Source organism: Mus caroli, unplaced genomic scaffold (assembly GCF_978045245.1).
Source record: "Mus caroli unplaced genomic scaffold, Mus_caroli_1 scaffold_5, whole genome shotgun sequence".
In the NCBI taxonomy this organism is placed as follows: Eukaryota; Metazoa; Chordata; class Mammalia; order Rodentia; family Muridae; genus Mus; species Mus caroli.
The window spans coordinates 72,813,396-72,835,823 of record NW_028227260.1 but is presented as its reverse complement, the minus strand read 5'-3'; the positions used below and the strand labels follow the sequence as shown (position 1 = coordinate 72,835,823).

The 22,428-nt window shown below is 41.6% G+C and overlaps 1 protein-coding gene across 1 annotated transcript in view; it reads left to right on the top strand.

Moving 5' to 3' along the window:
• The first annotated feature begins 1,556 nt into the window (after positions 1 to 1,556).
• The window catches only part of Msn (moesin), a 71,616-nt gene continuing 50,744 nt past the window's right edge, over positions 1,557 to 22,428 (top strand). The window contains exon 1 of the mRNA XM_021153382.3: positions 1,557 to 1,789. Within this exon, the coding sequence (XP_021009041.1) occupies positions 1,778 to 1,789 (12 nt within the window). The 5' untranslated portion in view covers positions 1,557 to 1,777. The remainder of the gene's footprint in view (positions 1,790 to 22,428) is intronic.

Sequence of the window (22,428 nt, the reverse complement as noted above, 5' to 3'; positions counted from 1 at the left end):
AGTATCAAGGATTGACTGGCTACCATTTCTACTCCTACTACTGAAGTCTTCTGAAAAGTGCTACTTTTCCTTGAGGCAAATACTTGGGTTTTGACAGAGAACATTCTTTTTCCCCCTACCACCTATCAATGAACTGTGGTATCAGTGACAGAAATAGAGGCATGTCGGCTCATGAGTGTAAAAGCAAGACTTTATGCAACCTTTATGTTTCCTTTTATTTTTTCCTGAATAGGCTACTTCTTTCTCCTCTTTTTGTAATGTTTGGATGGGAAAGAACCTTGGAAACCCTGTAGTTTGGTCATTGTTAAGGAAGGGGAAACTCAATACTAGAGAGGAGAAGGGAATTACCCAAGAAAGTGCAGAGGATACAGGATAAGTTCATGATAAAACAATGATCTGAAGCCTGGTGAGTGTTGAGGTGTCCTTTCCACTATTCTGTGTTTGACTCTCCATCACTGAGGTATATGGTAATTTACTTCATGAAAGACACACAATCCATGTTCCTGCACAGTTGCCAGAACTGGAGGGCATATCTCACCGGGGAGTCTTATACTCTTATCAAAAAGTGAATGTCTGCCTGGTATCCTCTGAGCACTAAGGTGGCAGAAGCAGGAGGATTGGGAATGCAAGTCAACTGGCTGCTGTTAGTGCGCTGTGTCAAAGCAAGTGAATAGAACCGGTGTCAGACATCTGCAATCTAGTTGAGGTAGTAGGATTATGAGTTCAAGACAAACCTAAGCCAGTGTCGCAGGATTGAGAGCTCAAGACAAACCTAAGCTAAATAATGAGTTTAAAGCCAGCTCTGGTGACAGACAAAACAAATCCAAAATGTTGGGGAAGGGCTAAGGAAAAGACCAGGACACTGATGTGAGGAGAGTGGGAAATGGAGGACAGAAAGTGAACATAGAAGACAGATGATTGGAAAAGGATCCCAGTTCCGGAGAAAATGAAAAAAATAAATAAATACAAGGTCGAAGGAAATGTCACAGGTTAAATGAGTCCTCTAGAAGGGAATGAAACTGTTGAGGAGGAGCTGAAGTTTAGTCCAGAAGTTTCCTGAGGAGTAGCAGAACTCTTAGGAGCTGCTATGGACAGCAGAGGAGTTGTGGTGGTCCCAGGGAACTTAGGTGTGGCATGATTGGAAGTCACAGAGAAAAAGAGGAGTTCAAATATCCACAAGCGGGAACTTTCTAACCAACAAGGCTTCCTAGAGAGGGAACTCGGCAGCTCTACTAGGCAATGGGTTCCCAACAGTGGTAACTCGCGGTTCAGGGCTGAAGAAGCATCTGCTAGGGTGTGGCCCCCCAGTCAAGCTCTGGCTCAGACTGGGGGCGGGGTCAGATGGTCGAAACTTGGAGGGAGGGGGCAGTGAGGAAAGGTGGGAGGGGGCAGAGTGGGCACGAGTGGGGAGTGGGAGTCCTTGGGGAGTTTTGGCCCCGAGCCTGGCCCCCCACGTGGCCAGAGTAGCCTCTCTGGGCTGGGCCGGGCTGGGCGGGGCCATGCCCGAAGCCGCGGGCAGGCTGGCGGGAGGGCGGGGAGAGGCGCGGAAGCCCGGCCACATAAAGGAGCGAGCAGCGCAACGGGGGCGGCTCTTTCCTGGGTGGGGTTTGTAAAGTCGTGGCCCGTTAGCAGGAAGCGGAGCAGTCGCCCAACGCTAGAGTGGGACCCAATCTGAGCACCCGGTTCTCCGGAGTCCTTGCCGAAGTGTACTGCGCGCTCAGAGCAGCCCGACAGTTTCCAGCCAAACTTCACCAACTCCTCTGCCCTTGCCGCCACCATGCCGAAGACGGTGAGTGCCGACGACTAGCGCGGTCGGCCCTGGGGGCTCCAAGCTTGACCCTTGCCAATTTATGGCTTCGGGCTTGGTTGCTCACAGGCCTGCCGGGGATGCTGGGCTGTCCTCTAAGGCCCTAGGAAGGAGAAGATAGTGGAGCCCTAATTTGAGCGCTCTAGAGGGTGACAGGGTGTACAAACTAGAAGTGTGGATAAGGAGGAGCCAGCCTTTCTCGGGTTCCAGTTCCCCGCCTCTGGGATGAGGCAGTGGAAACTCTTTGAGGGACTGGATAAATCCCCTATTCTAAAGCGTCTTTGGGAACTGGGAAAACGACTTTACTTTTGAGAACATTTCCCCGGCCCAGGAATTGGCGCCTTTCTGTAGCAATGCTATCACTGTCTCAGAAGAGCCCCAAGCTTACCGAGAAGCAGGGAGGAGAGAGGAAGTTGCCCAGGGCGGATCCCGCACACCCATCCACCTTTCCCATAACCGCCCCTCTTTTACCCCACTTCTGCTCTGCCCCCTTCCACCGCGTCTCAGCCCCAACTGCTTTCCCCTGGGAAATGAAGATTTGTGAAGGGTCTCATCAACTTGGTTACTTTACCCAGGGGTACAAAAACTTCATTAGGCACAAGTCTGTGAAGGGGCCCACTCAACCTACTGGAAGACAGGGCAGGTTTCTCTTCCTCTATTAAATCCCTGTCAGACATAGTGCCTCTCTATCCCCTTAGGACCGTTTTGTGAGGTATAGGTTTTCTCCTGTGGGGGCCACACCTATCTAGTGTGGTGGTTGATTTGAGATCTGGTCTCCACCCTACTGGCTGTTGCGCGCAGAAGCCTCCAGGGAGTGAGGCCTAGGGGGGCCGGATGCCCAGTAGGGAGGGGTGGGGGAGGGGTATGTGCTTGACTAATGAGCTCTGCTTGCTTTTGTGCAAGTCACGCCAGGTCCTTGCTCATGAAGGCCCTATGACCACTGTGAATTGTGTTTCTTAGGTAATGGGGCTTGCTGGGCTCTTATGTTGTATATTGCTAGCCTACCCATCTCTCTAGTACTGCCTGAGCCTGGTAGAACTGAGATAGTGACTAGGATGCTGGAGAAGGGATGAGGGCGCCTGGGAAGAGAGGAGAGTGAATAGATACGGGAGGTCTTTGTGTCTATATTGAAGTTTCCTTGCTACCCTTACTGTATTCTAGCTACACTGCCGAATCGTCCTTGCCTTCTCAGAACTCTGTTCTTAAGAAATACAAAGGTGGGTTTTTTTTTGGGGGGGGGGTGTTTTTCTTTTTTCTTTTTTTGAGACAGAGTCTCCTGGTCTTATATAAAAGTATACTTTGTAAAAGTATATACATATGTGAAATTACACTTTGCTCCCCTCCTCCACTGCCCTCCTGTCGCCTCCTTCACCCCAAGACTTCCGTCAGTCAGGCAGGCAGGTTTCCTTCCTCCCCTCGGTTGTCTTCCCTTCTGTTTTCTTATCACATGTATTCTGTTTCGAGGCCTTTTAGTTGGGCAGGATCTTACCCTATATAATGTAGGTGGCTTTCAGATTTTTTTTTTTGCCAGTCTTCCTGCCTCAGCCTCCACAGTGCTGAGATTACAGGCTTGAGCCATCAAGCCTGGCTTGTTCATTTGTTTTGATAGAGGGTTTGATTCTAGCCAAGGCTGGTTTGAACTCACATTGTAGCCTGAGATATACTTAAAAACTCTTTTGGAAGTAGTTCTTCTCAAGTGCAGGGATTGTAGCCACCACTAAACCCGGCTTCCACTCCTTCTGTACTGCGTACTCAACCATTTCTAAAATATGAAAGATACGGAATAGTAGTGTAAAATCAGATTTCTTCGTTTGTGTTAGACAAAGTCAGTTTTGCTGTTAAAGCTAATTTCTCCTAGCCAGGGCAGCCTACTTTAAATATGTTGAAATACACTTTTTTTGGACTGTCTCTGGTTGCTAGTTCCCAAAGTCTGATCTTTGATGTTTTTCAAGACAAGGTCCTATACTGTTGTAGCAGAGGTTGGCCTCCAGCTCTTAGCCATCTCAACCCAGCCCTCTGAGTGCTAGGATCACAGACTCCCCTATGACCAGCCCATCTATCCCTTCTGGAGAGAAGAGAATTTCAATTTAAAATGCTTTTCCTGGTGCTGGAGAGATTGCCCAACAAGGCACTCTCACAGGTTCTGATCTCAGTGCCCACATGACAGCTTGCAACTGTCTGTAATGCCAGTTCCAGGGAATCTGACTCTGTCTTTTGGTGTCCTTAAGTATCAGGCACAGTTGTCGTATACATACATGCTGCCAAAAACACTCATGAACATAAAATAAAAATAAATAAACCTTTTTTGGAGAAGGTCTTTCCCTCTCAATTCCATCTTTCACTTTTTTTGTTGTTGTTTAATTTCAAAGATTTAGGAGACTCACTTGGATTACTTTAAAAATAGATTAATTTTTCAAGATTTTGAGTTTTTAATTTCAAACTTTATGATTTATTGTTACGATTTATTTATTTATTTAACTGGTTTGATGAAACAGTGTCTCATAAATCCCAGGCTAGGCTTGAACTTCTAATCCTCTTGCTTCCACCACCTAAATGCTGCGATTTGTTGTCATACTACCAAGAACAACTCTTCCCATGGTCTAGATTGAAACTGGCGATAGCGGAGGACGGACTGGGCCATGAGTGATGTTGCATACAAACAGGAAGGCTACAACTTGGGGTTAGGTCTTTTTTTGAGGGGGAGGATTCAGTCTTGGAAAACCTGTTTGGTTTACTGGGATTTAGCAAGTAAGGGGAAAAAGTCGTCAGTGCTTATTGGATAGTATCATCCATGATAGACAGAGCCCAGCTCCTTTGAAGTATTTGAAAACTTCTGGGTCCGCATTCAGCTAAACTTTAACAGGGGCTGTATGAACTGTTGATTTTCCTGCCATTCCTAGCATTGCTTGAGCCACTGAAGTGGCACTAAAGTGGTACTTGACTAATAGGGGGCAGAATTTCAGGCTTCTAACCCTTGAACCAGCCCTGTCTGTAGACTTGAGGGTGGGGCAAGGGATCAGGAATGAAGGTTGTGTGGGAGGCTTCTGCCTCTGTCTGCTGCGCCGCCACCCCCCCCCCAACTCCCCCTTCTCTCTCTACTTTTTGGAAACAATTTCTTGTGTAGCCCTCAGGGCCCTATAAAATACCTTTTTTTTTTTTTTTTTTTTAAACAAACAAACTCACAGCAATCCTCTTGACTCTGCTTCAGAATTTCTGGAATTACAGGTGTGAACTACCTCCTGAGGGTGTTTTGTTTTGTTTGTTTTGAGACAGAGTCATGCTGTGCAGCGCAAATTAGCCTTGATTCCAGGCAATCCTATTTCTGCCTCGCCAATAATGAAATTATATAGCTTCTATCTACACACACACACACACACACACACACCCCAGCGGACATCAAAGGGCAAGTTTCGGGAGTCAGTTCTCTTCACTATGACATCTGTGAATAAAGTGGTCAGCTTTGGCTGGTAAGTGGGTGACCCTTTGAGCCATCTTGGAAGTCACTTGATTTATTGTTTGTGACTGAGTCTCATGTTGCCCAATTTGGATTTGAACTAGATATATAGGCAAGGATGACCTTGAACTCTGTATCTTTCTACCTCAGCCTCCCTCATACTAGCATAACAGACGAGTAGCTACCTTGTCTATCTTCTCTCCAGTCTTGCTTTCCCAATTTGCTGAGCCCTTTGTGAAAGTGTAGATAGTAGAGAACAGAACAGGTACCATCTTGGGGATTTCATTTATACTTATCCATGGAAAATCTCTTGCACAGAGAGGGAAAAGTCAAAGCACAAAATAGCCTCTACTTTCATCTTGGGGGGAAGGTTGCTCTGTCAGTCAGTGATGGGGTGGTATTGACTACTGCATTATTCTCTAAGTGCCTGTAATGTCAGCCTGTAAGGGAAGTGTTGCCAGGCATGGCAGCTCATGCCTGTAATTGTAGCACTTGGGAGGATAGAAGATTGTAGTGAGTTTGAGGCCAGCTTGAGCTATATAGAGTGAGGTTGTCTAACTCCCTCCCCCCAAAAAAAATCCTAACAGTACCCCCCATAAAAAGAAAAACAACATAAAAATAGGTGGTGCCTTTTCTTTGGTCTGTTACTGTAATCCAACTGCTTTACCAGATTGTGGAAGTGGAAGGGACATTTAGAGGTCATTTAGTCTTTCCCCATGCTTCCAAATCTAATTCTCTATGGATGAGAAGTGATGACAGCTACAATTATTCTGAACTCTGTTCTAATAGTGTTGCTTAGCAACAGTCTTTCTTAGGTTCCATTGTATATTCCTGGGAGGCTACCCCTACCCCCACTGGAATTTCTAGACTCAGGGTCCCTGGAGGGGGAGATCTGGCTCCCAGCAGTACTGTCAGGGTTGGGCTTTTCATGTCTATACAGGCTCTGATCATCCAAGATAGATCCTGACTCTGTCTGATCTTTGAAAGATAGAACTGAGTTTATCATTTGCTTCTTTCTTAACTTCCAATCTTTTCTGCTACCCCGCCTCATTCTTCTGTCCCTAAAAAGGGAAAACAAACAAACGAGCAGTACAAAGGTGGTCTTCCTTGGGGCTGTCCGTTGGTCAGGTCATGATGAGGATGGTTTTTCATAATTGACTGGCTTTGCTGTTCATCCCTTTTACTTCATGCTTGATAGAGCTGAAAACCTTTGCAATTCCAGGTTCTAATTTGTGATAGAAGATCTCTTAGTTTGGAGGGTTAGCTCAGCATTACATGAACGTGGATGGTGGTTGTTGGGAAATAGAAAGTAAAACTCAACTTAGACTATTTGTTCTCATTCTATATAAGGAGATGAGATGCTTGTTGGTTTTTTTTAAAAAGATTTATTATGTGTTATTTATATTTGAACAAACGAAATTTCCTTGAAGCTTGGCGGTGGTGGCACACATCTTTAATTACAGCATTCTGGATGCAGACACAGGCTGATCTCTGTGAGTTTGAGGCCAGCCTGGTCTACAGAATTAGTCCCAGGACAGCCAGGGCTACACAGAGGAACTCTGTCTCAAACAAACAAACAAACAAACAAACAAACAAACAAACAAACAATTTCCTTGAACGTGATCCTAGGACCTTTTAAGGAGTTCTGTGAATATATAGATACCTGCCAATAGCTGAAATTCTAAGTCTTGCCTGAGTCTATAATATTAAATAGATATACTCCTAAATTTTGTTTCTGGTTTTTGAAACCTAAAGTTTCTGTTGGTCTAGATTGGCCTAAAATGCATGATAATCTCCTGACTCAGCCTCCTAAAAATATCTTTAGTTGTCATATTAAGCAGAAGACTGGGAAATATTCTACGTGTCTCAATTTTCTTAACATTTTGTTAAATCTACAAATATATACAACTGAGTTAGTGTAAACTAATTGTGCTTATCAAATTTTCACAGCAGCAAAGTTTACTAAAAATAAAGGAAATAAAGTTCTAGCTGATGAAGAAGATCTAGGCATGGTGGTATAGGCCTACACGCCCAGTACTTGAGAAGTAGAGGCAGGGCAATCAGGAGTTTAGGGTTATTCCCTACAAAATAATGAGTTTGTATCCAGCTTGCACTACACGTCTTAAAAAACAACAGAAAGCTTATCCAAATAAAGTATGCCATTAGTTAATTCCTTTCTGTCCGCTCAGTATTGAGGTTGTCATAAGGGACCTGTGCCAGTAATAGGTAAACTTTAGGGACTCTTCTAATACTGATATTCCTGACAGCCTTGATGGCACAGTGGTATATGGCACTGTATATCTTTTTTTTTTTCATATGCATACTTTCAGAGATTCTTTAGTATGTGAGCACCTTCGATGTATTGGAGTATACTAGAGATAGAGTTAACACAGTGCTTTCCCAAGGGTATTTATTTTCTCTTTCTATATTTCTGCACTATTGTTTGTTGAGTACCAGTTTAGAATGTAGAGTTTCTGATACATTGCATTAGATCTTGCTAATAATACTGGCATGAGGACTCTTGGCAATTTATTTCTCTGTTGAGTTTTAAGCTTTTGGCTGTTGTGTATTTTTTTATTTATTAATTAATTAATTTACTTTACATCCCGATTGAAGCCCCCTTCCTAGTCCCACCCTCACTACCCTTCCCCCATTATCCTCTCTCCTTCTTCCCAGAGAAGAGGAAGCCATCCTGCGGTACCACCCCCACCTTGGGACATCAAGTCAAAGCAGGAGTAGGCACATCTGTTCTGTATTTTTTTCCCCCCGAGGAAACAAAGAAAATAAGTGAAACTGCATTATGAAGGTGGTAAGTTTATCGAAGAGCTCTCGGCAAGCAGGAAAAGCTTTATAAGAGTTGAGTGTATGATTAATTAAAAAAGTAAATATTCATGACATTAAAAAAAAGAGTTAGGTGTAGTGGCTTCTACCTGTAATTCCAGCACTCTGCGACTGAGGCAGGAAGATGTTATGAGGTTGAGGACAGTCTAGGCTACATAGTGAATTCAGTGTCAGCCTGAATAACATAACAAAACCCTGTCTTCATAAACAAAGAAATAGTACCTTTGTAGCTTTCTCTTCCTCTCTTCTTACATTGTATAGTGCCTGTTTGACAGCATCATATAGATTTCCTCTAGTTTTACTGAAAGGTTAGGGAGATACTAGGCTTCTTTTGACCCTCCTGCTTTTGTCTCCAAGTGTTGGGATTACAGACATGTGCCATCATCACATCTAGCTGGAAGTTATGAAGAACTATCTCTAATTTATTTCTAAATACAGTTGAGTAGTTAGATATATTTGTAGGTATTAAAAAGGTGGTGAAGATAAAAAACATCTTGTATGGTGTGTGCTACCAATGAGCAGAGGGATAGGTATCATGGGGCATTTCAAAAAAGCATCCACACTTAGAGCATCCCAGAGCTTCCTCAGCCTCAAGATTTGATTGAGCTAATTGTTGTTAGATAGACAGGGTTTCTCACAGGAGTATACTGAGCTATAGAACATCTAAGCTGGCCTTCTAGTTTAGCCTTCAGGTTTTAGATGAGCACACTGAATCCCACAATAAGGGAGAAATTTCTTGAGTTAAGAATAGGGCCAGGGCATCTTGCCTGATGCCAGTATTTAGAGAGGATGTTTAGTGTTTTCTGACTCAGCTGAGGGTGACTTGACCATCCTGTTAGTGACTGTACAGCAATCCCCAGGGAGTTTGAAAGATGGAGATGGTTCAAATCTTGGATGTTTCTTTGGAACTCTGTAGTACTTCCTAGATGTTTTTCTTGACTGTGGAAGGTGGTAGACAGATAGTTGAAGGGACATAGGGAGAAGATGTTTGGCCATTTTACTTCTTGAGACTAGGCCTTACTGTCTTAAGAGTCATACTTTTCTTTGCAACAGGTTTTCTAGCGCAGGTTGAACTTGAGCTAGTCATGTAGCTAAGGATGACCTTGCTTATCCTCATGCTTTCATGTGCCCTTCAACTGAGGGAATTACAGGTGATCACTGCCATGACTGAGTTTTCTGAATCCTTCAAAATTATTTATTTGTGTACTATACATCTTTGTATGTACATGTGTTTGTGTGCATCCATCCACATGTGGCATTGGCTATGGCATGTATGGAAGACAGAGGACAACTTGCAAGAGTCAGTTCTCTCCTTCTACCATGTTGAACTCGTGTCCATCAGGCATAGTAGCCAGTTCCTTTACCTGCTGAGACATCTTTATGTCCTTGGTTTTTGCTTTGAAATAGATCTCATGTAGCTCAGGTTGGCCTTGAACTTACTAGGTTCTACATCTATCTCCTAAGTGTTGGGAATGCAGATTTGACCTCCATGCCTATCAAGATCTGACCTCTTTGAATTCAAGCTTGACTTGTCTGGTGTGTTAGAACACTATGGTAGGACACCATGGTTAGAAGAACACTCGTCTTTCTAATTTAATGATAATATTTGGTGCTGTAGTAACCATTTTAATATCCTGAGTCAACTGATCTCGACCATCAACTTTAGATACTTTGCTAGTGGGTCAAGTCTTGGGTTGTTAGTGGGGGGATGGAGAGATTTCAGGCTTACATAGAAAGGGTATGGTATTAAAAGATACAGACTACAGAATTAGACTACTTGGATTCACATTCTAAGCACTCACCTATGTGACCAATGAGTTGTTCCTAACATGTACAAGCCCCTGGGTTGAATCTCCAGAACTAAAAGTAAAAGGAGCTAAGTAACTTACCCAAGGTATAACTTGCTAATCACATAGCTGCAATTTGAATCCAAACTGTCTGGTTCTAGAGTCTATGAATATCCCCTCTCCATCCTCCTTCTCCTTATCCCCTTCCTCCAGTCCCTTACATCTGTTTTGTTGTTATTTGTTTGGTTTTTTGTTTTTGTTTTTTTGACAATCTTCTTTTGTAGAATAAGCTGGCCTTGAACTTGCAATCATCCTTCTGCTCCTGCTTCCTGAGTGCTACCATCCATGCCTGGATTTTGTGTGTGTGTGTGTGTGTGTGTGTGTAAGTGGAGTCATATTAGGTGGCTCAAGCTTGTCTCTGAACTCTGGTCTCAAGTGGTCCCCTTCTGTTTTGGCCTTCTGAATAGCTAGGACCATAGGTTTGGAACAAATATTCCTCAGTAGGTTACTTCTGAGCCTTCTTTTCCTCAACTGTAATTTAAAGATAATAACTGCTTCCTAGGGTTGTGCCAATTAAGTGAGATGATTTACAGAAGGTGCTTATAACTGTGTCTAACAATTAATAGTCTCATATAAATGTAACCACCAATTATTATTAATATGTTCAATCATCTATTAAGAGCTCGATTTTCATAATTTATTGATTGTTACTATTACTGTAAAGAATGTAAATACAATGAATAGAGAATATAATTCGTGACTTTAAAATTTTCCCATTTAATTGAAGATTTAGGGCTAACTCATTCTTAGAAAAAATTTGATAAAAATATATTGTATTTTCTATAGATTTTAATAAGGAGTTTACTGGGACATTAATGGGATCTTAAAGAGGTACATACTTGGGGCCAATGGCCATTCTGGGGGGAAAATTATAGGATTTTTATATAATGGTGTAAACTAGGTAGCTTTAGGCCAGTGTCCCTTTTAAATTGTTCTTGCTTTATTGGTAAACCTTCTGAAAGGTCTGTGAATGATACTGTACCTTAAGGTTTTTTGAAACCAGGAGAATTCTAGTAAAATCTTACTTTTCTTGCTGAAGTAGGGTTCTAAATGGCTCCAGTAGATGGTTCGGTGGGTGAAGTGAGGACCTGGGTTTGGCTTCCCAGAACCCATGTTAAGGGTACATCTGCAGTTCCTGAGCTCCTACTGCTAGATTGGAGGCAGAGACAGGAGAATTCTGGAAGCATATGGGCCACATGACCTGGAATGAAGTAGCAGAAATAAGAGAGACACTCTCCTTCATAAGAGGAAGTCTAGGACTGATAATTAAGGTCATCCTTTGGTTCTCTACATGCATTTTGTGGCATGTACATGTACCTATATGCACACATAATGGAAAATGGTTCCTTCCTTCATGTATCTTTTTGAACTAAATTAAGAAATAGAACTCAGTGAAAACTTTCTATTCTCCCATTGGCTGTGCTGTGGTTTGGTGGAAAAATAAATGGAGGACGGTTTCTCAGTGAGTGCTTGTAATTGAGATGGAGGAGTATGATGCTTTCCAAACGTAGCATCCCTACAGAATGGGCACCTTGAACTGGGAGACAGATATTTTGGTGTAAGTTTTCAAGTACAGCTCTTTGGGTATGCCTGACAGTGGAAATAGCAGATCTAAGACTGTTTTCAAATTTACTTTTTGCCTGTGAAATTTTGATAGAACGTGTGTGTGATTATGATACTAATTGATACAAATTATGGGAATCATTGAGGTTTGAACATTTGGTGATACAGGGCAAAGTAGAGTCCTGAACAATTATGTCTTGGTTACATATTTGGGAGATAATAGGGGCCAACACCTGTGAGAGGGAGTACAGCATATGTACTCCCTCATGGGGCATGGAACATTTTATTCCCTTTGGTTCTGGTTGCCCTTAGAAATATAGGATAGATAATATAGTCTCATTATTATTATTTTTCTGAGACAAGGTATTAGCATATGACCAAGGTGACTTGAAACTCAGAGATCTACCTTCCTCTGCCTCCTTATTAAGGGCATATTCCACGGAGCCTGGAAAAGCCACACTATTTTTAAGATAGCTGAAGTAGTTTCTGATCTTACCATTTTGTTCTTGTCTGCTCCAATCCCCGGGTCCAGTCTTTTTTTTTTTTTTCCTCAAAAATCTCAGGCTGGGTATTTGATTAAGTACACCAAAAGGCTCTTTCTTCCTTGTTATACTGTTTAATTAATCTGTGGTATAGGGTTGGAGGTATCAAGGGAACATCCAGTATGATTGTCATTAATTAATATACACAATTCCTTGCTATCTTCAAGGGTTTAAAGTAAGCTAAACTCCGTGTCTCAACCATCATTGTCGGTAATGGAGACTGACAAGCCTATAAATGTTATTTTACTAAAATCAAAAGTTATATGGCCTTTTCCCCCTTGAATTTGCTTTTTTTCCCCTCCAGCATGAAAATATCAGCAACATCAGAAATAATAAAAGTAGAACTTCCCCAGGTTCTTTATTTCCCTTGGTCCCTGGGGCATGGTGAATCTAGAATACACTTGGCAAGAATATTGGCTATTTTGCTTCGGGGTTACTTTATTTCTCTCTTATGTGCTTGGAGAGCTGTTCATGAAGTGCCTGAGCTGGGTCTGGGAACAATTTAGCCTATTTGCCTTTCTGCAATAACCTAGGCATTTTCCTATGATTGGGAGCTTGCCTCCTGGCCAAAGGCCAGTTGCCAGAGGAAACCAGTGACTAAAGGCTTCCTCCCTGTGATGTCACCTTCTGGAACCATTCCTTATGATTCCCCTCAAGTCGAGTGACCTTATTTGGCTATTTTCACCCACCTCAAATACTCACCTCTCCCCAACCAATTTCCTGTTCTTCATAACAGGGACCACCTTCTTCAAGGTTTAGCTGTTCTACCTGTAAACTTTTCTCCTTAGGGCCCTGAGAGAAGGAGGAGGAGGAGGTAGGGAGGAGGAGGAGGAGGAATGGGAAGTGAGAAGGATGAGACAGGGCTGGGGAGGAGGGAGGGCACAGGCTCTGGAATGATTGTGATTTCTCCACCCTGCTTTCTTATCTTTTCTTTCCCACTTGTCCCTGCATAGTTACCTGTCTTTAGTTTTTTACCAAGCTCTCTGACAGCTTAAGTGTTGTCTTGCTTGGCCTGAAAAGGCACAGGAGACAGGGTAGGGCTAGTGCTCTCAGCATCTGAAAGTATTTTTTGGAGTAGGTTAAAGCCTTCCAAATAGAAAGGCCAAGTCTTGGCATGTGCTTGTTCTATGCCTAGGTGTTACTAGGCTTTTTCAGATTAGGTTAGAAGAACAGAGCTTTTGATGCATACAGCTTCAGGCACTTGTCTCATTCATTATTTTTTTTCCTGCTTTAAAATTTTGTTTTCAGATTTATTTATTTTATTTTATGTGTTTTGCCTGCCTGTATGTCTGGGCAACGCTTGTATGCCTGGTGCCTGAGGGGATCAGAAGAGGGCATCAGATATCCTGGAATTGGAGTTAAGGATGGTTGTAAGCTGTCATGTGTATGCTGGGCACTGAACCTGGGTCCTCTACCACAACAGCAAATGATTGTGGAGTCATTCCTCTAGCCCCCCACCCCCTCAGTGGAAGAAGTAGTAGGCTGAATCAGGATACCTGGTTTTAGCCTCAGTCTGGGTGACCCTGAACAAATAATTTTCACACCTTAATTTCTTTACATGTGAAATAGATATTCTGATAATGTGTTTACTCTTGGATGGAGACTAGGAAGATAGTTGTGTAACAACAGAGAACAGTAAGTGTTTGAAGTTGTCCTGTCTCCTTTAAAATAACCTTGACAATGTTTTCTTTCCTAGATATCAGTATGGAAACAGACTATATCCAAGAGTCCTACTGTGGGGACAGTGACTTGGGGAAACAGCTATTGACAGTGAACCTTGGGCAAAGCATTTCACTCCACTCGGAGGACTAGAGTTTCTGACTATTTTTGGTTATTGTTGACTCCAGAGAGAATAGAAGACCTTTGGAATAGCCATACTTTTATCTGGAAAGGGGATGACCAAGAAACAAAACCAAACTGATTGCAGAGATCTTATTTCCCCTCTCTTCATATAACAGCCTTTTTGGGGCTATGGGATTACTTTTATTTTGAGTCTTAAATTACTAAGGTTTTCTCTTGTCTGAGTCACTGTTGTCTCTGCTGCCTGTATAGAGGGAAAGCTATATGTGTGGCATCGGGTGGAACAGAGGAATAATTTCTAGCCAGGGAGTTTATTACCACATAATCTCTATTTCCATGCTTAGTGTTGGGCTTTCATCTGATTCTGCATTATATGAATATTGTGTTAGACCTGTAGATCAAGGGTGATAAAATTATAAACTTGTTATGAAGGTATGTTACAGTGATACAGCATAAGAAGGGATATGCTTTTACTTCCTCCCTATCCTCTCTGTCTTTGGTCCAGGACTTGCTTATCAATCCCACTCTGTATCCCAGCCTTTTAAAAAGTGGTCCTGAACATGAACGTCCTGGACTCTGAAGTATTGGTATTTTCTTCCTTTTAGAACAATTAGCTAAGGCAGCTAACCTAAAGATGTCTTAGTTGTATGAAGCTTGATAATATTGTTTGGGACATGCTTCTTTCCCAGAATCGTGCTGAAATGTTTCTGGGTCATAAAGGCAGCATCTCATTTTTTCATGGCCCCCACATGGTATCTACTAATTGAAGTGGTAAATCAAAATGGCTTTTGGTAAGATAGTGTAGGCAAGCAAGGTCAGTGAAGGAAAGTAATGTACAATTAAACAGAAAGAGAATGGGGCTTTATTTTTGTATTTCCTCTTTTTTTTTTTTTTTTTTTTTTTTTTGTAAAATGCCCCATGGTGTATGAGGATGGTTAGCACATGCAGAGAACAATCTTTTAAAAACTTACGACTTTACCATATTAGTTCTTATTTATATTTCTTGTTGGGTGTTCCATTTGTACCTTAGTTTTTCTATGGCACAGTGATTTGTACATAAGAATTCCTACTTCTTTATACCCTAGCAAATCCATTACTAAAAAAGATGGCTAGATAAATGTACATTTAAGATTATTTTTCTCAATATTGCTGCTATTCCAAGCTGGCTTGGAATTTACTGTTTAGTCCACATTGGCCTTTAACTTGGGGAAATTGTCATATCTCAGGCCCTGGGAATATTCCTCTATCACTTGGGTGGTGCAGGCCTTAGGATTGAGTGCAAGGTCATTCTAAAGTGAGTTGTATGCCAGCCTAAGGTACGTGATACTTGAACTTAAAAAAAAAAAGAATATTTTAATGGCCTTATAAAATTCCATCAAATGACAATATGTTTTTATAGACATGTTGAGCTTCCAGACTTTTTATTATTTAGTAAACTTGTGGCTTTTATAGCCTCTAGTTCCCCTTACCTCAAGAAGTGACTATCTTTAGATGGCTATTGTTACAGACATACAAAATTTCTTTCTTGTTTTATGTGTATTTGATATAGGATCTCTTATAGTCAGTCCATTATATTCTTAAGTTCAGTATGTAGCCAAGGATCCAAGGATGACCTTGAACTCCTAATTCTACTGCCTTCATCTACCAAATGCAGCATTACATGTCTGTACCACCTTATCCATAAGTCTTTCTACCCAACTAGATTTGAGATAGGATGCCACTGTGTAGCCCATAATGGCCTAATACACAGTGTGGTGCAGGATGACCATTTTATTGCCTTAGATTCTTGAGTAAGAGGATTCCAGGTATGTGTTATCATACTAAGCATGGGCAAACTTTTTGAAGGGTATTTAATTAGCAATAGACAGAGTAGGAGAAGCAGCAGCAGTATATGTAAGGTATCCTGCATGAGACATGGGAGGCACTGGTAATAGGCAAAAGACATGGTGTGTGTGTGTTTATATGTGTGTTTATGTGTGTGGTGTATTATAATGAAAAACGGCCCGAGCCAGTGCATAGAAACCCAAGCTTTTCTGGTCTTGATTTATAGGAGCTTGCTGAGTGTACCACCACACCATGGTTTTTGATTGTTTGTTTGAGACAAGATTTCAGTCTATAACCCAGGATAGTGTGGAACTCATTAGGTGAAAAAGGAGATTGGCCTCATAGAAGTTATCATGTTGCCTCAGCCTCCCAAGTACTGGGATTGTAAATATAATACCATGTCAAACTACTAAACAGCCTCTTAACAGTTCTTTCAGGTGTGCATATCCCATCTTATCCCTTTCAGAATGCAGAGATGGTGTGGTTCCTGAGGCCCGCACAGGAACCTTATAGCCTAGTTCTTTTTAGAAGGAAGTATATAGAACCTGGTTCCAACTGGCCCAGCATGGCCCTGCTCAAGAATAGCTACAAGTAGCTGGGGTTGGAGGTGGTCCCTTCTTGGCTCTTTAGCTTCAAGTGAGTGGTGCTACAGAAGAGGGGTACCTGACCCTCTTTTAGATAAATGTAGAAGTATTAATAGAAACTGCAATGAAACCAGGACTTTCAGGTCTACTGGCTTCAAATATTTTATGTATTATTAGAACACTTTTATGTCTGTCACTGATTATACAGTTTTCAGAGGCCTGCTCATCCCATCTGTTTTGGGCAAACAGCTTATGAGGGAACCATCAAAGTTCAAAGTCATTGAGGATAGATACTCTTTTCTTTTGTTTTTTTTTTTCCTTTTTTTAATAGGGTGTTATGAATTTTAGCCTGACACATGACTCTGTATGTACCGAGGATTCAAGTCAACCTTAAGGTTGTCCGTATCCTAGCCTACATGTAGCCAAGGATTTAAGCCAATCTTAGCCTGTATCTTAGCCTATATATTAGCCAAGGATTCACACCAACCTTAGCCTGTTTCTTAGCCAAAGATTCAAGCTAACCCAGAATTCCTGATCTTCCTACCTCTATCACACAAGTTTTGGAATGGCAGACACGTGCCACCATGTCTGGTATATGCAGTGCTGGGCATTGCACCTAAGGCTTTTTGCATGCTAGGCAAGTATTCTACCAATTGAGCCACATTCCTATCCATGTGTACATATTCTTGATATAGTATGCTTTTTGTATTCAGCATATACTATGTCATACTACACATAGCTTTTTGCTGCTGTTTTGGTTGTTTGCAAAACTGTAATCTACACTAGGGCTTTGTGTCCTATAAAGAAACGTTTAAACATTATTTTAATCTGTAGATAATATCTTGGTCCAAGTGTAAAGCACAACTGTAAGGGTCTTGTTCAAAGTCTTATAGTAGATCTGGGGATATAACTCCGTAGAGTGTTGGGTTTAATCAATAGAACTCTGGGTTTGATCTCTAGCACTGCATAAATAATGTGTGGTGACACACACACACACACACACACACACACACACACTGCTAGCATGAAGATGGTAGAAGCAGGAGGCTCAGAAGTTTAGGTCACTCTCAGATACACACACACACACACACACACACACACACACACCGACCAATTCGGGACATATGAAACCCTGTCACAAAGCATATCAGTAAAGAAAAGTCAGAAAAGCTGCTTTTGAAGTTGAGACCACTTTCAGGATTATATTCTTCATATTGTATTAGCCAGACCCACCCACTGCAGTGGTTCTCAACCTTTCTAATGCCATGACTCTGTTCCTCATATTGTGGTGACCCCAACTACAAAATTAGTTTTTTTCTACTTCATAACTGTAATTTTGCTACTTTTATGAATTGTAATGTATCTTACAATATCTAATATGCCACCCAAAGGGGTCAAGACCTACAGGTAAAGAACCATTGTACTAGAGTATAAGCTGAGTCTACTACTGTGTCAAGAAATAGATGTTGAATAGATACATTTTGTATTCATTAAATAGATCTGCCAGCAAGCTGAACAACTCCATAGTCTCCTGGAAAGCACCTAAGGTGGATTTATTTGGATCCTGGCATGTTGGAGTATAATGGTGCCAGGGAATGGAAAGGGATTGTTTTTCTTGTGTACCTTATAGTGTCCATTTATCTGTGAGTGTTCAGCCTGATCACAGTCAATTTCCACCTCCCTTTTCCATGTCTTCACACAGTAGTTTTCATGCCAAGGGAGAGTATTGAAATCAAAGCCTTTAGTGGCTTCTAATAGGCAGCTGTGTGGGCATTTCAATCTGCCTTTGTGGAGCAGCCCAGAATTTGGCTGTAGAGTACATATTTGAGGCATTACCTAGTGTATTTTTTTTTTTTTTGGTATGTGTAGAGCTCATTATTGCACTGCTAGTAGGCAGGACTGAATTATGTAATCAAATCTGGAGAGGTTTGGGTAGAGCCCAGCATAGATGGATGGGATAACAAGGAAACCCTGGAGATCATATTGTTGGGTACCCAACAGTTATTGCTGCTATAACCACACACTCCATGGCTGTCTGAGAGCCCAGAGCTGCATATCTTTGAAGATCTGGACATGTTGTAGTCAAAGCAGCATTTTTTTTTAAATGGGAAATGGAGAGGATTTTCTTCCATTCACTTCTGAGATAGAGATGTGGTTTGCATTGGAACACACAGTATTAAGCTTAGTAGGTAAGGTTGTATGTCATAAAATAGAGCCTCTTAAGGTTACCATGTTTTTCTTCTGTTCCGTTTTGTTTTTGAGACAAGATCTCACTATGCAGAGTTGGATAGCAGGGGATTTGGAATGCAGACCAGTCTGGCTTTGAACTCAAAGAGATTTGTCTGCCTCTGTTTCCCAAATGCTGGGATTAATGGTGTGCGTGATCACACCCAACAGTTACCTTGTTATTAAAGGACATTTGGTGTTAAAGGATTTTTTTCCATTTGTTTTAGAGTGCTGAGCTAGACATTGTACCAAGAATGTTAATAGACATAGAATGTAGGATAGATTTAAATACAGATTGTTTTCATTTTACAGTTTTGGACTTTACCTTTTGGCAGTACAAGGAATTCAACCTAGGGCCTTGACTGTGCCAGGCAAGCACTCTATTTCTAAACCACATTTGCAGTACTCATTCTACTTTTTATTTTTATTTTATCATGTACTGTTCTTGAGATAGTTCATGGAGCTCAGGCTTCCCTTAAACTTTCTGTATAGGCTGAGGATAACCTTGAATTTAAGATCTTCTTGCTTCTGCTTCCTGACTTCTGGTATTACAGGTGTGTACTATCATGCCTGATAAATTGGTTTTGGAAGATCTCTTTGAATTAAACTTCAACTCTCTCAGTAGGTCAAGTAGGCCTTGACCTTGAAACTCTGCTGCCTTAGCCCACCCACAGAGTAGCTAGGATTATAGGCAAATAGGCCCAGATGTGGACTTGTATAGCTGGAATTTGCTGCTTTGTAGGTTCTTCTTTCTTCCACGTTTATCTACCCTTTTCCTACCCTTTCAACCACCTAACACTATATATGAGAGAAAAAATGATAGAAAGGAAAGGGGGTGACATTATCATCAGGCTAGGTGACATTATCATTAGGCTACTTCCAGCTGGTTAGGAGCATCAGGTTCCTTTGGGGCAAGTTTGATCTTTGCCATTAGGATATCTTATATGTCTTTTTGTTCTTTCTTCTTTGTGCATGACTACTTAACAAACTGCAACCAAATACCAAACACCAACCTACTCTGCCTCTCAGGGCCCTAGTGTTTATATACCCTCTGAAAAGTCCCTAGAATTCACAATCACAGAAACTGTTTGCCACTGGCAAAATCACAACCCTGCAAGAGCACAAGGAAAATCACAGTGAGCTTCGGTAGACAATCTGAAGCAGCCCCATATCCCACACATGGGATTAAGATGAAAACATACAATATTTCTGTGCTTTCTAAAGAAACCAAACTCCTTATCGCTTCTCGGCCTTTTGGCTAAGATCAAGTGAAGAAACCAAACTCCAACATTGTTACTACAGACTTGTTTGTCCTTTTGTCCTTCCTTCCTTCCTTCCTTCCTTCCTTCCTTCCTTCCTTCCTTCCTTCCTTCCTTCCTTCCGTCCTTTTTTCTCTCCTTTCTTTTTTGATTTTTTGAGATAGGGTCCCTCGATGTAGCCCTGCCCATCCTGAAATTCTCAATGTAGACCAAGCTAGTCTCAGACATACAGAGATATATGTGCCCCTGCCTCCCAAGTGCTTGGATTAGAGAAGTGTGCCATTGTTTTCATTATGAAATGAATACATTATTTGATTTGATGAAAAACACGAACAAACCGCAAACAACATAGGGCTAGGGATGGTGATGTGCATCTGTAATTCCAGCACTGAAGAGGCAGAGAGAGACAGAAGGATTATAAATTTGAGAACAATACAATTCTCGTTTACATAGTGAATTCTAGGACAGCTAGGGCTACTTAGTGAGACTCTCTGTCTTAGTTAGGGTTTTATTACTATAGTGAGACACCATGACCATGGCAGGCAACACTTAGGAAGGAAATCAGCTTACGGTTCATAGGTTTAGTCCTTATCATCATGTAGTATGAACGCAGACATTGTGCTTGAGAAGGAGCTGAGACTTCTACATCTGGATCCTCATGCAGTAGGAAGAGAGTGACACTGGGCTTGGCTTGAGCATCTGAAACCTCAAAGCCTGCACTCATAGTGACACACTTCCTTTAAAAAGGCCACACCTGTCCCACCAAGGCCACACCTAACAGTGCCACTCCCTATGAACATATGGGGCCATTTTCTTTCAAACCACCACATCCTCTAAATTTAACAAACAAATGACAAGAAATGAGACAAAACTGAAAAATAGGAAGTCTCTCTTCTGCCTGACTACTCTTCTGAGGAGACCACTTTTAATTAATGTGAATGTAGACTAGCCCTTTCCTTTTTATTTTTTCCTCCCTCCCTCTCTCTCTCCCTCCCTACCTCCCTCCCTACCTCTCTCCCTCCCTTCCTCCCTTCCTTTCTCCCTCCCTTCCTCCCTCCTTCTTCCTCCTCCTTTTCTTTCTTTCTTTCTTTCTTTCTTTCTTTCTTTCTTTCTTTCTTTCTTTCTTTCTTTCTTTCTTCCTTCCTTCCTTCCTTCCTTCCTTCCTTCCTTCCTTCCTTCCTTCCTTCCTTTCTTTCTTTCTTTCCTTCTTTCTCTCTCTCTCTCTTTCTTGACAACGTTTTATACATGAAGCCAAGATTACCCTTGACCCTCCTGCCTTAGCTTCTACTTACAGGGTTACAGGTGTGTGCAGCCACACCCTGCTAATGTATAGACTATTTTAAATACATTTGCACACAGGAATCTTTAAGCATGCATGATGCACTCATCTGCATTGTTCTTCAATTGGCTTTGTTTCCATGTAGCTAAGGGAAACACTTCTTAGGTTTAGTGTAGTTATCTTAAATCACATTTTAAATTCTGAATGGGTATAAATAAGCAAATGAAGAAATAGGTGGAACTCTGTACATATAAAAAGTCCATATATTTCTCTTTTCTTTTTAAAATATTTAATCTAAAAAATGTGTCTTTTGTGGGTATGTGCATGTGAATGCAAATGTTCTTGTGGTCCAGAAGAGGCCATTGGAGCTGGAGTCACACACAGGTGGTTGTGAGCTATCCAGAACTTCTGCTGATAAGCCAACTCAGGTCCTTTGGAACAGTAGTACATACTTTTAACTGCTTAGCTATCTCCATTCCCTGCCCTCTTTTTTTTCCCCCTGTGTCAATGTCTCATGTACTCCAGGTTTAGCCTCTTTTGTGCTATGTAGGTGAGGATGACCTTGAATTTAGTAGCTGTTATCTTCACCTCCTCCGTGCTGGCATTACAAGCTTGAATTACTATGTTGTGCATAGCCCATACACTTTATCAAATGGGAAATAAAAAGTACATCATGGGCATTTGCTTGCCTAGGAGAAAAGGTGTACTGATATGGGAGTTTTAGACCTTTCTACTGCAAGAAAGGATGTTGAGAGTTGCTTTTCTTTCTATGCTCATCCTTGGAAGAGATATTGCTATGATTTCATGTGTGTTTCAAATGATCTTTGTAGAGTACATCTTGGTAAGGCAGCTTGCATACCTATGCATATAATGGTCTCATCAATGTTTTGTGGCTTTCCAGTTTGGAATAGTTTGTTTAAGCAGCACCTAAATGAAAGGCCTGATTAGAAGAATGCTGGAAGACGAAGCTGTGTGAGATGAAAGAAACAAAACTGTGAGTGCATCCATATGTATACTGGTGGGCAGTTGCCTTTGCAGTTTCTGCAAAGAAGACCAGTGTGAAGGCCTGTCGACAGTGAAGCAAAGTTAAATCTCCTCTCTTTTCTCCTTTTAACATGCACACTATGCCCATAAGAGTGGCTTTGCAGAGTGTTCACATGTGCTTGAGTCACCCAGTTGAGGGAAATGGTGACTTATGAAACACAAATGTATAAACACAAATAAACAAACAAGTAAACAATAAGTAAATCTAGCCTATTTATTGCTGGTCCTAGTCTTAGAAACTTACTGAGTATATTGATCATCTGAAGATGCCAAACCAAGAGAGGAAAAGCAGAAGTACGAGAAACGCTGGTTTCCTTCTTCCCATTTGTGGCAAGCTCCACCTCACTCTTGTGTTTTC